The sequence below is a fragment of the Protomyctophum parallelum genome (assembly GCF_964188405.1).
Source record: "Protomyctophum parallelum genome assembly, chromosome: 2".
Classification (NCBI taxonomy): domain Eukaryota; kingdom Metazoa; phylum Chordata; class Actinopteri; order Myctophiformes; family Myctophidae; genus Protomyctophum; species Protomyctophum parallelum.
Window position 1 is genome coordinate 63,252,899 of NC_139699.1, and position 15,717 is coordinate 63,268,615.

The 15,717-nt window shown below is 43.7% G+C and overlaps 1 protein-coding gene across 1 annotated transcript in view; it reads right to left on the reverse strand.

The window, feature by feature from the left end:
• lrrk1 (leucine-rich repeat kinase 1) overlaps positions 1-14,740 on the reverse strand; it is a 126,876-nt gene extending 112,136 nt beyond the window's left edge. The window contains exons 1-2 of the mRNA XM_083791897.1: positions 14,610-14,740; positions 10,874-11,124 (exon numbers count right to left, since the gene is read on the reverse strand). Coding sequence (XP_083648023.1) covers positions 10,874-11,120 — 247 coding nt within the window. The 5' untranslated portion in view covers positions 11,121-11,124; positions 14,610-14,740. The remainder of the gene's footprint in view (positions 1-10,873; positions 11,125-14,609) is intronic.
• Positions 14,741-15,717: the final 977 nt, after the last annotated feature.

Consider the following 15,717-nt stretch of genomic DNA (forward strand, 5'->3'; position numbering starts at 1 on the left):
GACAACTCATGACGTTTTTTTGGGCCAAACAAATTATTCAAAAAAAGAAACCAACAGAAAAAGTGTTTCCCTTCTTTCTAATAATTTGTTCGGCCCAAAGGATTGTGTTTGTTGTCATGAGTTGTCACGATCCGATTTGGTTTTGACCGAGGCTTAACGGTCTGACTGTAAATTAATAAATACTTTATGAAACGTCTATGGGGAAAATGAATGGGAAATACTTTTCCGGACCTGTCGTCGTCATGAAAGGGGGCGGGACTGCGACGCTCTCTATAGCATGATCTAGTGAAAGTCTGACTGGATTAAAAACAAAACCACACCAATGCAACTACTTGCAACAAAACAAACCACACCAATGCAACTCCTTTGGGCTTTACAGAAAACTTTGTCAAATCTTTACATGAACACACTGGATCTGAGCTGTGAACCTCCTGTCCAATGAAATGACACCATGCAAAAACACTTAGTATCTACCGCTCATCCGGTATGCATGCGCAGCGCAACGCAGCGCAGCGCAGCACACACACGCACAAACACACACACCTATTTATTTGTGTCCACAACTCCACATAAACAGAAGTGCAACAATAGCTTTGTGCAAAAGAACATATAAACACTGCCAGTGAAGTCAGACAGTAGGAACACAGACAGCTAAAACGTGCCTATAAGTCAGAACATTGTCACTGTACATACCGTACAATACATTTGGCAACATTTTTGACCCCACCCTTTCTTTCCTCCCCCATGTAAATCAAGTCACCAAAACTGAACATTGCCAGTCTCCGACCCTCTCTGCCATTCTCTGCCATTTCTCCCCATACCTCTGTGACCTCCTCAAACAACCTGGCTCCCCCCACTGTTCTGGGGTCAGAGTTACACCCTACCCACTGTTCTGGGGTCAGAGTTACAGCCTACCCACTGTTCTGGGGTCAGAGTTACAGCCTAGCCTACCCACTGTTCTGGGGTCAGAGTTACAGCCTACCCACTGTTCTGGGGTCAGAGTTACAGCCTACCCACTGTTCTGGGGTCAGAGTTACAGCCTAGCCTAGCCTACCCACTGTTCTGGGGTCAGAGTTACAGCCTACCCACTGTTCTGGGGTCAGAGTTACAGCCTACCCACTGTTCTGGGGTCAGAGTTACAGCCTACCCACTGTTCTGGGGTCAGAGTTACAGCCTACCCACTGTTCTGGGGTCAGAGTTACAGCCTAGCCTACCCACTGTTCTGGGGTCAGAGTTACAGCCTAGCCTACCCACTGTTCTGGGGTCAGAGTTACAGCCTATTCTGGGGTCAGAGTTACAGCCTACCGTACCCACTGTTCTGGGGTCAGAGTTACAGCCTACCCACTGTTCTGGGGTCAGAGTTACAGCCTACCCACTGTTCTGGGGTCAGAGTTACAGCATTACCCACTGTTCTGGGGTCAGTTACAGCCTACCCTACCCACTGTTCTGGGGTCAGAGTTACACACATCTGCCTGTCCAGCTTTACACTAAGATTCCTCTTGAAGTGTAGCAAGCTATAGTATCTGAGCCACATGCCAGGGGTACCACACAAGGACACGCAAACGTGCATGTGTGTGTGCACGCTCATTTATAATGATGTATAATTTATAACAATCCATTCCAGTACAGCACACACACATCTCACTGTGGCAAATGGCCTACACTTTAACAGGCAAAAATGGATCTATTATGCACACTACGATAAACACACACACATAGACAGAAATGCATGCAGTGCACACACACACACACACACGCACACACACACTTTGTTTTAATTTTGTTCAAACACTGTACAAATATGTATTCATGTATTTAATAATGCATTATGGAATATGAACAGGAAGGACTGTAATGTCAGTTGTTTTCAACATACTTTGTTAAATGTATCATATAATCCCATATGGGATGTGCCGAAGTGGCATGACACGAAAAAGGATATTTCATTCATTCATTCATTCATTCCATATGTTGATCTGACCCCATGCCAAAGCGCCAGCACTCCCCCAGCAGTCTGCTGTCACCCAAGGGTATGCGTGCACGCAACCTCGCCCTTTAGGGCGACTTACTGGTGTAATGTACACTCCATCGAAGTGTCCTAATGTAGTGTACACTCCCTTTAAGCCATCTCACTGGCTTGACCCATTCTGGACGGGAACCCCTTTTGGTGTTTTAAGCGTTATGTCAAACTTTAGCTATTGAAAAATAGCAGATCTACAAGCTCATAGCGCGGCACTCGTTGCCACTTACAGATCTGCTATTTTTGAAAACTATTGAAAATGCGGCGCGAATCTTTGAATATATATTGTTTCAAATCTTTGCTTCTGGGGGGGGGGGGGTCCCTGGAACAACATATTTTCGGATGGGGGTCGGCTGCCCATTTCATATAATTCTGGGGGTCCTTGACATGGAATTGTTTGAGAACCACATATAGAAACATATAGGTATTTCAGAAAACCCGTTAGGATTTAGAAGGCATTTGTAGAATATTGTGTCAGGTCTAAATGGCTTAATCCTTCTTGAAGCGTTCATGCTGCCGTCGCCAGAGCACAGGATGTCTGCATTTTTTTTAAGTCCCTGTTTGCATTATTTTGGGCCCTCTATGAATAATTGAGAGAGAGAGAGAGAGAGAGAGAGAGAGAGAGAGAGAGAGAGAGAGAGAGAGAGAGAGAGATCCTAAGGGAGTGAAACCATTAGACCAGCAGCAGCAAAGCCGTCCTACCCCCTGGCCTGCGTCTGTCCATCCGTCCATCAGTCTGTGAGAGGCCAGTAAGACAGACAGACAGACTGTCAGGCAGGCAGGCAGGCAGCAAATGTTGATAGTCATAGTTTTAGTCATGTGAAACCTGCACACACAACCAAACATAATGACTTGTCTTTTAGTTCTACTGGATCTCTTCTCCACTAGTCCCTCCCTAACATTTAGTTCTACTGGATCTACTTCTCCACTAGTCCCTCCCTAACATTTAGTTCTACTGGATCTCTTCTCCACTAGTCCCTCCCTAACATTTAGTTCTACTGGATCTACTTCTCCACTAGTCCCTCCCTAACATTTAAGTTCTACTGGATCTCTTCTCCACTAGTCCCTCCCTGACATTTAGTTCTACTGGATCTCTTCTCCACTAGTCCCTCCCTGACATTTAGTTCTACTGGATCTCTTCTCCACTAGTACCTCCCTGACACTTTAGTCTAGTTTTGATGTGTTGACTAAATTGTCAGTATATTTAGTCTTAGTCATCATAGCTTATATCATAGTTTGTCTTTAGTTTTCGTCAATGAAAACATATTGTCATAGTTATAGTCGTTGAAATCAACACTGAAACACAGACCGTAAATATGTAATGCACGTAACATCTCCTTAACCCATTCTGACCGGGCACCCATTTTGGTGTCGGCATCATGTCGTGCTTTAGCTATTTAAAAATAGCAGATCTACAAGCTCATATCGCGCCACCGAGTGGCGCAATACGAGCTTGTAGGTCTGCTATTTTCGAAAAATCGATGAGCGACTGACATTTTTAGAATCTGATCTCGGGTCAGAATGGGTTCATCAGACCAGTGTGTGTCCGGCGGAAACCTCGTATGAATCTGATCTAAGGTCAGAATGGGTTAAAGTCTTTCACGTGCCCAGTGTGTGCAGAGATCAGAAGACAAAGTGCTACGCTATCCTTTCGGTAAGAAGATATATGCAAAGAAAACAGCTAAAAGCAACCAAACGACAGGATGCATGTCATTCACAACCTCCTAAAATGGACAGGGGGGGAGGTGGTAGACATCCGAGAAGGACTGATGGATCTGTTATCCGACAGCGCAGAGCATCACACAATTGATTGATTTAAAATGTTGTCTTCCATGGTTGGTTACCCCCAGCATCTCAAACACACGGCACTCAGCTTACACATTTGCACTCAATGGACCACAATGGAAATGAACACTCAAGCAATTATTTGCATTGCAAAACGATACAGGGTGCAGTACTTTTAGTTTAGACAGTACTTGGTTTAGACCAGTCATTAGTACTACAACCTCAAACACAAACCATCACCCTAACCTCCTACAGGGGAATGTACACCTAAACCTAACCCTAACCCATGTCTAACCAATGACTAGTCTAAACTAAGTATGCACCCCAACGATACGATATACAATGTCAAACGGTGCGATAGGTTGCAGTTTACATAATACACATCGATATACTTTGATAGTTGAAATTAAAGTTGATGCATTGATGCAGTTGTAAGTATACAGCTCTACTAGTTAAAGACGAAACACAGTGAGGCAGAATCAAAACTCAATTGCTTCTATTATGCTTTCATATTGCATTTGTATGCCTTATATCACATAAAAGGCATAACTTTGAACTTTGTCACTTTGTATTGCCTTCTTTGTGTATGAAATGAGCTACAAATAAACAAGCCGCATCTACATCTCTTCTTCCCAGTTCCTGATATACTGTATGGCTGATTGTCATGATGTCATTATGTAGTTCCCTATTCCTGATATATGGCTGATTGTCATGATGTCATTGTATAGTTCCCTATTCCTGATATATGGCTGATTGTCATGATGTCATTGTATAGTTCCCTATTCCTGATATATGGCTGATTGTCATGATGTCATTATCCATCCATCCATCCATCTTCAACCGCTTATCCGTAGTCGGGTCGCGGGGGCAACAGCTCCACCAGAGTGTTCCAGACTTCCAGTGTTCCAGACCCTCTCCAGAGCAACATTAGTGACTTCCTCCTGGGGGATCCCGAGTCGTTCCAAGGCCAGTGAGTCGTTTCCTCCAACTGCGCCTTGGTCTGCCTCGGGGTCTCCTCCCAGTGGAACGTGCCTCAAGGACCTCCCTAGGGAGACGCCCGAGAGGCATCCTAACCAGACCCACACTTCATGACCATAGGTGAGAGTAGGAACAAAGAGTATATAAGTAACATAGTTGTAATCTATATATATATATCTATAAATGCACCAAGTCTCGGTCTGTAATGTACGTAACTCGAGAACCGTTCGCCCCACCGACTTTGACACACATGTTCCACCCCACCGCAGGGAGTGCAGTGCTCGTTGTCAAGTCGGTCGGACCCACGATTGTCCAGAACCGCCCCAAAAAGGCCTCTGCCCGGGATCTGGACAGGGCCCCTGCCCGGGTCCATATATGGAGGCCAAAGGGATAGAGTAATAGCAGTTATCTTTCTCACAAATATCAAATGAAACAGTTATTTTAAGAGGATTAGATACTACCAATTAGATACTACCAAAGCAACTGGCCATCCCTGCCCCTTTTTTTTTGCGGGATGTAGCCGAGCTCCATATCTAACACACATCATAAATCTTTCAATCTCCCAAGCAAAGGTGCCACATGATTTTAAAAAGGCCAGAATTACTGCCCTACATAAAAAAAAGGCAGGAGGGATGAAGTATAAGTAATTACCGGCCAGTATCTATTTTAAGTATTCGCAGTAAAATATTTGAAAGTGAGTTGAAATTTGAGTTATTCACGATCAGATTTCAAATTATGTAAATCATTTTTACATTTGATATGACTTACAGTCAGAATCACTCGCTTTCTAGAAAACGAGTCAAGTGAAAACAAGTTATCTTTGCATTTGGGTAAATCTGAATGTATTGTTTTTGCTTCCAGGTACAACTTTAAGAGAGGTAACCAACTTTGCATTTGAAGTTAAACTTGTCTAGTGAATCGATGGCCCACTCAGTTATTGGCAAGATCCATGCAAGGACTAAGTTCCTAGCTAGGATTGATAGAACCACTGAGGACACTGGCCTCAGCATTAGTACAAAGTCTCTTTGGTTACACTATCTAAAAATACCAAAGACGTTGCAAAATAAACTAATGAGGGTAGTCTTTTATCTCTCCCCAATAACCCACATTGGCGCTAACCATTTTAGAGAATTAAAAGAACAATGCCTAAAATATTGTAAAGGTTACTTCTTGTATGTAAGCACATTTCAATATACAGGGGTGCAGGATTGCAGGATTTAAAAAAAAATATGTAGAAAAAGTGGCTGATGGGCAAGTTAGTATAGTGTTGTATTACATATCTATTCATTGTCTTCTGTTTACTGATCTATGATGGCCTGTTGTAAATGTCATTGTGATTTTATCTTCTTACCATATGCTGTAACTATTTTTTTGGATCACAATGGAATTAAGTCCTTTTTGTGCAATCCTGATAATTATGTATTGCTCTTTTATGAATTGTATCATGAATATATCAAATAAATCAAATCAAATGGAGCTGGCCTGTTCGCACAGCACTCCATATACTGTATGATGACTTCCTGTATCTTTATAGAAGTGTATATTTGTACGTCTTCTGATGAATTGAAAATGGTGGACCCTGTTGTAAACAAGTGTTACAGTAATGCTTTATCATGGTCCGTCCACAAAGGAACAGTATTTTGTATTGACTTGTGCTTTATAGTAGTTTGAAATGTACCCATTCTGCATACTGTGGAATAAAAATGTCAATCAATCAATCATTCAATCTACCACTATCCTACAGGGGTATGAGTATGTCAGGAGGACAAGTATGTTGTTTACTTGCCATGTGTTTGTTATTTTTCTTGACTAAAAATGTTAAGAATGTTATTTAGAGTCATTCATAGGTAGCTTTCAGTGTCCATCAATATGACTGACTGATTGATTGATTGATTGATTATTTATTTAACCCATTCTGACCTGAGATCAGATTCTAAAAATGTCTATTACATCCTGACAGTTTCATTATTAACCCATTCTGACCTGAGATCAGATTCTAAAAGTGTCTTTGATTTTCCAAAAATAGCAGACCTACAAGCTCGTATCGCGCCACTCGGTGGCGCGATATGAGCTTGTAGATCTGCTATTTTGCAATAGCTAAAGCATAACATGATGCCAACACCAAAATGGGTGCCCGGTCAGAATGGGTTAAGTGTCATGGTTCCGAAGAAGCCCAGCCCATATGGATTTACAGGACACTTTTTTACAGTTTACAATGACAAGAAATAGCAATAAACCATAAATCATAGTTAGCATAGCAAACGTGAATACTAAACTAACTAATACACCCAAGATTCTTACACATAATATACACAACATAAAATAAAATAAAAACACCATTAGGCCTGTAACAGGAGACACATGGACCCGCTTGAAGAGCTGGGATTGTCTTCTACTCCAGGCTCTAGAAACAAACTGTGCTGTCCTAAATACTTCATTATTAAATAACCACTCCAACTTGTACGTCTGACCATCATCTTCCCAGAATAGTTCAGGATTTTGTTGTTGCATTACCTCAAATACTGTCTGGAACCCTCAAATCACCATACAGGGAACAACAAAACAGAAAATGAAATTGTCCTCATTTAGGTCACATACATTACATCAGGGGTTGGCACCTTTGAAGATGGAGAGGGCCACTATAGTTCCGCACTCACTCCAGGAGGGCCACATTGCATATTACTGTCGTAGCAAAAATAGAATCTACAAGCTAAACCGCTTTGAGCTTGTAGATTGGCTATTTTTTCTGTTGACTGTGTGTGGGTAATCTCAAAGAAGACAAACACCGTCCAACACACATTCTGCCAGCAGCCTGTTGTTAATGAAGTCATTATGCTTAAAGGGACACTTCACCCTTTTTGCAAAAATATATATGTTAATGATGTTTAGAAGCTTTAGAACACTTTGCTGGGGGTCTTTATGTGTGTAATATGTGGTTTTAGCTATTTTAGATTGTAGCAGTGAGCACAGTGTCTCTGATGTCATGGACACTGACTGGTCTCACTACCTTCCTGGACTACAATTCCCATAATACTTTGGTGCTCTGCTCCTCCTTGTGGATAGGGGGAGATCTGTCTTACTGAGACAACATGTAGCCCAGGAAGGAAGTGAGCCCAGTGTCCATGACATCAGAGACACCGGGCTCACTGCTACAATCTAAAATATCTAAAACCACATATTACACACATAAAGACCCCCATGAAAGTGTTCTAAAGCTTCTTAACGTCATTAACATATATGTTTTTGCAAAAAGGGTGAAGTGTCCCTTTAAGCGGACAGGTCAAACAGCACTAGGTCAACAGAACTCCATCGTCAAGGTGGCATTCTATAAAAGGACGCTGATTAAATCAACTCAAGCATTTTACCAACATTTACTCGAGTCTGCAACCTGATAAAGTGAAAACAACGCTCTAATGGAGGCAACAAATGAATTATTTTTGCATTGAAAGGAGCCAGCTTAGGTGGTGGTGGTTTGGGCATCTGGTTAGGATGCCTCTCGGGCGACTCCCTATAGGGAGATCCTCGAGGCATGTCCCACTGGGAGGAGACCCCGGGGAAGACCAAGGCGCAGTTGGAGGAAACACATCGACTCACTGGACTTGGAACGTCTTTGGGATCCCCCAGGAGAAAGTCACTAATGTTGCTCTGGAGAGAGAAGTCTGGAACACTCTGGTGGAGCTGTTGCCCCCGCGACCCGACTACGGATAAGCGGTTGAAGATGGATGGATGGATGGATGAAATGAACATATTCATCTCAGAGGCTACATCATCATCATCATCATCATACTATAATTCTAACAATGTCTGAGTGTCTGTGTGTGTGTGTGTGTGTGTGTGTGTGTGTGTGTGTGTGTGTGTGTGTGTGTGTGTGTGTGTGTGTGTGTGTGTGTGTGTGTGTGTGTGTGTGTCTGTGTGTCAGAAACACTGCCGTAGCTCCTTACTGCCTGCACCAATCACTCCCACTTTTCACACAGGCATTGACCATATGAATATGGAGGGCGTAACGAAGCCCTTTTTTCGATTTGACACATTAATGATTATTAATTAATTTATTAGTCAATTACAAACGCACCCGGGCACAGTACCCCCCACGGCCACAAGGGGGGGGGGGCAAATATCTCGGGTAAGGACTAGTTATACTAAAATTACTTGAATTATGGCATATAGGCTACACCAGTCGTTAGATATTGAGAAATTAGATATGCGCCCCAGGGCCACAACTAGTGAAAATAGCAGATCTACAAGCTACAATCTATTAAAATAAAATCACACCCGTGTGAACTGAGTGGTGCAACTCCCCCCCCCCCCCCCCCCCCCCGCCCCTCTCTGTCTCTCATTAGCAGGCAACAGTGCAGCACTATCTCTCTCTCTCTCTCTCTCCGTTTCTGGCACAACAGCGCCACTTTTGCCCCTACTGGTACTCATAGTCACACACATAGGTTACTCATAGTCACACACATAGGTTAACACGGACGTTGCTGTTCCTTGGAGTGGTTGGTATGAAGCAGTCAATGACAACACCGACTCCACCAGGAGGAAATGTACAGTTAATCTGATGACACACACACACACAGAGCTCCTACCTGCTCATAACGACACAGATCCTCTGGTTTCCTCCTCCTCTCCATCCATTACAACTAACACTACAATCTCTGCTAGCGTTTCTCTGATCATAGTCATTCACTGTGTGTGTGTGTGTGTGTGTGTGTGTGTGTGTGTGTGTGTGTGTGTGTGTGTGTGTGTGTGTGTGTGTGTGTAGCCTGCCGTGCATGCGACGACAACAACAACTCAGACCGACCGAACAACAAGCATGGCCATTTTCCCCCGACTGACTGCTCTGCTTTCCTTTCCTACGCCTGCCTCTCTCTCTCTCTATTTTCCCTCTCTCTCTCGCGTCTCTCTCTGAGAGAGAGAGAGAGAGAGAGAGAGAGAGAGAGAACAGAGGTGGGGGGGGGGGCACTGCTCCTCTGTTTGAGAGCCACACCATTTTTATCATCTCACTATCTCTGTCTGTCTGTTTGTCTGCCTGCCTGCCTGCCTCCCTCCCTCCCTCCGCCTGCCTGCCTGCCTGCCTGCCTGCCTGCCTGCCTGCCTGACTCCCTCCATCCCTCCCTCCCTGCCTGCCTGCCTGCCTGCCTGCCTGCCTGCATGTCCATCCCAAATTAGTGTAAGCTAAAGTAAAGGTCCTTGCAGAGTGCAGACTGGACCCTTTTTCCGGGACAATGCTGCAAAAACAATCGGGAAAGTGCAGCAGTGTGCATGGACATTAATACTCTCTTTCTTCTTTCCTCAGAGAGACTGCCTGCCTGACTGACTGACTGGCTGACTGTCTGATGACTGGGATGACTTCACTTCTTGGGGGTGAGAGAGAAGGAGGTCCCTCCCTGGTACTGGTTCCCTGTACCACTGTACTGTACTGTCCACAGCTCTACTGTACTGTACTGTACTGTACTGTACTGTACTGTACTGTACTGTACTGTACTGTACTGTACTGTACTGTACTGTACTGTACTGTACTGTACTGTACTGTACTGTACTGTACTGTACTGTACTGTACTGTACTGTACTGTACTGTACTGTCCAGATTGCCTCGAGTCCACCCGGCTGCCCGGAAGCAGCCTCGATCGTCTCAGATAATTATTATGCAACACTGTCCTCCTTTTGTGTCTCTGAAAAAAACATACTGTACACACAATACTGTACATGGATTTCCCACTCTGCGCGTGTACACACACGTACACACACACACACACACACACACACACACACACACACCCCTCTCTCTCTCTGTGTTTCAGTTCTACTTGTGTGTATATTTCTGTAAAGCACATCCGTCCCTCAACCACAGACACGCTCAGCTGCCTGCTGTTTCAATTTACAGTAACCAACCATCACTAGGACATTAAGTACATTAAGTACTGGGGAAAAAGTGATGGCAGACGGGATGGCATGGTGTCAGGAGAGGAAAGCATGGGATCACCATTCACCACCACACCTACTGGAGAGCCTGTGAACACCACCACAGCCCTCCTGGAGGACTAGGTATAAGCAGGGAGGAAAACAACGAGGACTGTATTTATTAATGCTCACCAGTGTGTTCCTCCATGGTGGCGACTGTGGGTGTGTCTGCGTGGGCCGGGGGGAGGCCTGCAGCCCAGTAGGACATGTCTCCACCTTCTCCACCTCCTGGTCTGAGGGTGGAGCAGGCAGCAGAGGGTGGTTGAAGGGCTGGTCTGAGGGTGGACGGTGGAGCAGGCAGCAGAGGGTGATTGGAGGGCTGGACCGTGACTACTTCTGGCCTCAGGCAAAGGTGTCTCAGCAGCACATCGTGGTTCATGGTCCTGCAGCACAGAAAACACAAAGATAGTGGAGATCGACGTCATGGCTACAGTACACGCACAAGCGATATCACAGGTCCAAGGTCAGCGCATGTGAGCTCTGCTTATCTTGACACGATAACACACACGCAAAGAAACAGTCGCACACATATTAAATGGTTGCAGCCACTATAAAGGACTGTACATTGCCAGACATGACCGTCTGGTGGACCTGGTCTCAGACAAGATCAGAGGAGTACAGGACAGGACAACAAGAATGTATAAACACAGCACTGTAAAAATAGACTGGTTTGATCACAATGACACGCATGCCAATTCACTACAAAATATTCCAAATACCCCAGATATTGTGTTCATCAATGAAATTAGAAAAACTGTTACTATATTTGAAATAGGCTGCATGCACATTTGATTTGTATATGGACACTTGCTTTACATCCAAACTTATGAAATATCAGCTTCTGGTGGAACGTATTATGGCCTTGGGATATAACTGTCAACTTATTGTCCTTGTATTTGGAAGTCTGGGCCATGTCCATAAACTTGTGCTCAGGGGTCTGCAATTGGGTGGATTGTTAAAAACAAATGCAAAAAAGCTGGCTAAATACTGTTCTGTCTCAGCTACTATGGGCAGTCTGTCTGTCTGGAGAAGGCGTTGTTTCATTTATCCCTAGGTGGCTTAAAAAAAAAAAAACCTGTCTAGTAGTGTCAAGTAATAGTATGTAAACAATGTGCTATATATTTTTTTTTCCTTCTATTCCCTCTGTGTGTTAAGCATGTGCAGCAGCTATATCTGGTTGGACCATATAATGTATAACCTAATTCTGATCAGTGTTTGGGTCTATTGTATTACGCCTCTTGTGCAGATCCAAATAAAATAATTCAAATGTGTCCACTGCAATTGGATTGATGATTTAGGAGGAACGCAAAATCTCTTCTGCAGAAAAAAAACAGCAGATCTACAACTATTGTCTGCAAGCTCACAATGTGTGACGTGTTGTGAGCAGTAGCCCGTAGCACTATAGCCTCGACAACCTTACTATGGCTACACTTATGTAATTTAGACGTAGCATTTTATTAGCACGTGGCACTCTATATAATGTACACTCATAGGCCTACCAACAGCCATTAAAGGAGAATTCCATACTAAAAGGCTTTCTTACCTTTCTTTGTAGTTGTTTACGTCCCCATCAAAGAGGTCCAGGTGTTATTTTGTGCAAAAGCTCCTTATTGGCTATTTCCCCTACCATAAGCCCTAAATGAATTGCATTGAATTGGTGGGATGTATGGGGTGTTGTGCTAATTCGCTTATTTCTATCGCTCAAAATTATATATTCTTTGTATATATCCTCTCTTCATAATGTAAATAATAACCCAAGCGGCACACTTTACTACTTATTTCGATGGAAATAAGCTAATTAGCACAACAATTCATACATCCCATTCAATTCAATGCAATTCATTTAGGGCTTATGGTAGGGGAAATAGCCAATAAGGAGCTTTTGCACAAAATAACACCTGGACCTCTTTGATGGGGACGTAACAACTACAAAGAAAGGTAAGAAAGCCTTTTAGTATGGAATTCTCCTTTAAAGGACCACTTCACCACTTTTCAACCTATCTTCATATAATAGGTCCTCACAAATAATCATGAAAAAAATGGTGCAATTATTTGCGCCTCGGTCTGTGTCTCGTCTGTGTCTCATAGGAGGACTGTGGGCAGATCAGAAACCGTCTTCCAGTGACATCATCGATGGGGAATACAAGCTAATAGAAACTGCAGGCTTTCTAGTCCTGAAAAGTTGCAATGCAAAAATGGAAGCCATCGTTCTCACGGTAATGAAAATGTAAACATTTTTGTACAAAAATCTTGTTTAAAAAATAATTTGTTTTGATGATGTCACTGGAAGACGGTTTCTAAACTGCCCACAGCCGTCCTATGAGACACAGACAAGACAAAAATCATGCCATTTTATCATGATTATTAGTGAGGAGTGAGGACCTATTATATGAAGATAGGTTGAAAAGTGGTGAAGTGGTCCTTTAAGACACGTGAATCCCCCGCTCTCAAAGAGCACCTACAGAGGGCTGAAAAACTAAACTGGCCCCCGTAACAATTTATTTTTGAGTTGCCCCTCACTCACTACATTGCAGTGAGCTTGTAGATCTACATTGCAGTGAGCTTGTAGATCTACATTGCAGTTGTAGATCTGCATTGCAGTTAGTTTGTAGATCTGTTTTAACAAAGTGACTTGTTTACATCGTGGTCCTCCATTTTCAATTCAAAGACATACACATATACACTTCTATTAAAAAAGATAAATGACATTATTATTATCATAAGGGACAAACATAAACAGTATGGGGGGGGGGCGGGCTTTTTACAGGGGCCAGTTTTGAATTACAGCCGTCCATATAGGTGCTCTTTGTCTTTGAGAGCGATTTTGAAGGAGTCTAGGGAATCAGGGATTCACATTTCTTAACGGCTGTTGGTAGGGCGTTTCACATTTTAGTGGCATAGGAGCGAAATTAATGTAATCTCTTGTAAAGCAACGTTGACATGGAAAGGCAAATGCAATGCTAGCTGCAGCGTAACACGTACTGCAAAAAAACGGTTGAAAACTGACATGACTCATTTTTTCTGACAAAACAAAACATGTAGCTTATATTTACTTAATGTCACGCAGTCTTTACGCTGGAATCTCACCAGTAAAGCCCTCAGTTATCAGAACATTTACAAATGCACAATATTAAGCTGCTTGCCCGCTTGTCACGGATGTCTTCTATCTCTGCGGTGTGTGTGTGGGTGTAATGATTTAGTCCATATTGTTCAATAGAGAAGTGATTTAATCCACGCCATTTCCCCCTCCTCGTTTACTTCCTGTTTACAGAGTGTAATACCTGCTGTCACCGGATGCGCCTCCCTCACTGCCGAACATTGAGGAGCTTAACTGAGTCTGACACAGAGTGCATTAAAACACTACTCTATTGAACAATATGGATTAACACATTACACACACATCCCGCAGAGATAGAAGACATCTGGGACAAGCGGGGAATCAGCGTATATGTATCATTTGAACATGTTCCGAGATCTGAGGGCTTTACTGGTGAGATTCCAGCGTAAATTGGGGGGTGGTCGCTAAGACTTTGGATATACAAATGTCAACATGGATAAACTACGTTACATCTACGAGAGTCTTGATCTAAAACCCAAACCACATAAAGGCTAGCAGTGAAACAATGTCAGAAACTAAACTGTTTAGTTTATGTAGAAACGTGTTGCCACTTTTCCAACGTGTCAACAAACTAGCCCAAACATTTAGATTCTCGTAGAGGGTTTTTTTTTTTTCGATTAAAAAACCTCTACGAGAATCTAAATGTTTGGGCTATCAACAAACCATTAGAAAACACACAGTGAACACACACACTGATACACACTGCACTATACAGACAACTCACACGTTAGTCTAGTTTACTTTACTCACCGCGTCGGTAGAACCTTTTAGTGACGCACATTTTAAGTAATCCCCAAACAACACATGGATCGAGCGACGCACAGTGAAACAGACAGACTGTCTGACACTACACCGTCTGTCTGTGATTGGAAACTACAATTTCTACTTCCTGATTCCACAGCCTGAGTCTGTCGGTCTGTCTGCCTGTGTGTTTGCACAATGCATTGTCCTCCTCTGCACCGCTATAATGTGTGTGTGTGTGTGTGTGTGTGTGTGTGTGTGTGTGTGTGTGTGTGTGTGTGTGTGTGTGCGTGCGTGCGTGCGTGCGTGCGTGCGCGTTTGTCAAACTGTCAAAGTGATCGCAACAGATTGCTGCTATAGGCTTTCTTGGGTTATAAATCATATATTATAAATATTATATATTATATTATACATTAACAGACCTTGTAATAGGGTTCCTACGTACGTATAGTATAAGTATGGAAAAGTTTGGAATACTTTTCCAAGTCTGGAAAAGTATGGAAAATGGAAAATAATGTATGGAAAAATATTCATGTTTCCAGACTATTTATACTGCTGTTCTGTTTTCTCAGGCAGGGGGAGACTTATTGGGGGGAGCTGCCTCCTGGTCCCTGCCTGGTAAGTGATTTCAGCTCGTGCTGCAGCCTTCAAGTACCTTGTCCCACCGCTGATCCCCAAAGGCGCTGCCGCCCCACCACCAGCCGCCGACAATGCGTTCCCGATGGCTATCGAACTAGCCGCTCCGGTGCAGCTAGCACAATACGACGAGGTGCTCCTGGCTATTTGGCAGCACTCAGGTGCCTGGAACTACAACCAGCCCCCCAGGACATCAGGACCATTTTACCCTTCGCCCAGGGCTTTATGGAATACCTGACTCTGACATATGGGTTGCTCCTTCCTTTCAGGATCCACCTCCAGATCACAACGCCTTTGCCCTTGACACTAAGAACCCCAGCGCCGCGGGCCTTGGAGGTGTCCCGGACATAGACCACCTCATGGCAGGCGACCTTATGTGTCCAACACAGCCACGCTGTCCTCCAGCAGGCAAGCCCCCGACCTTCCCCAGTCTGAAAGACAAGGAAGCCTCGAAGGCGCTCAAGCAAATCTCATATCTGAC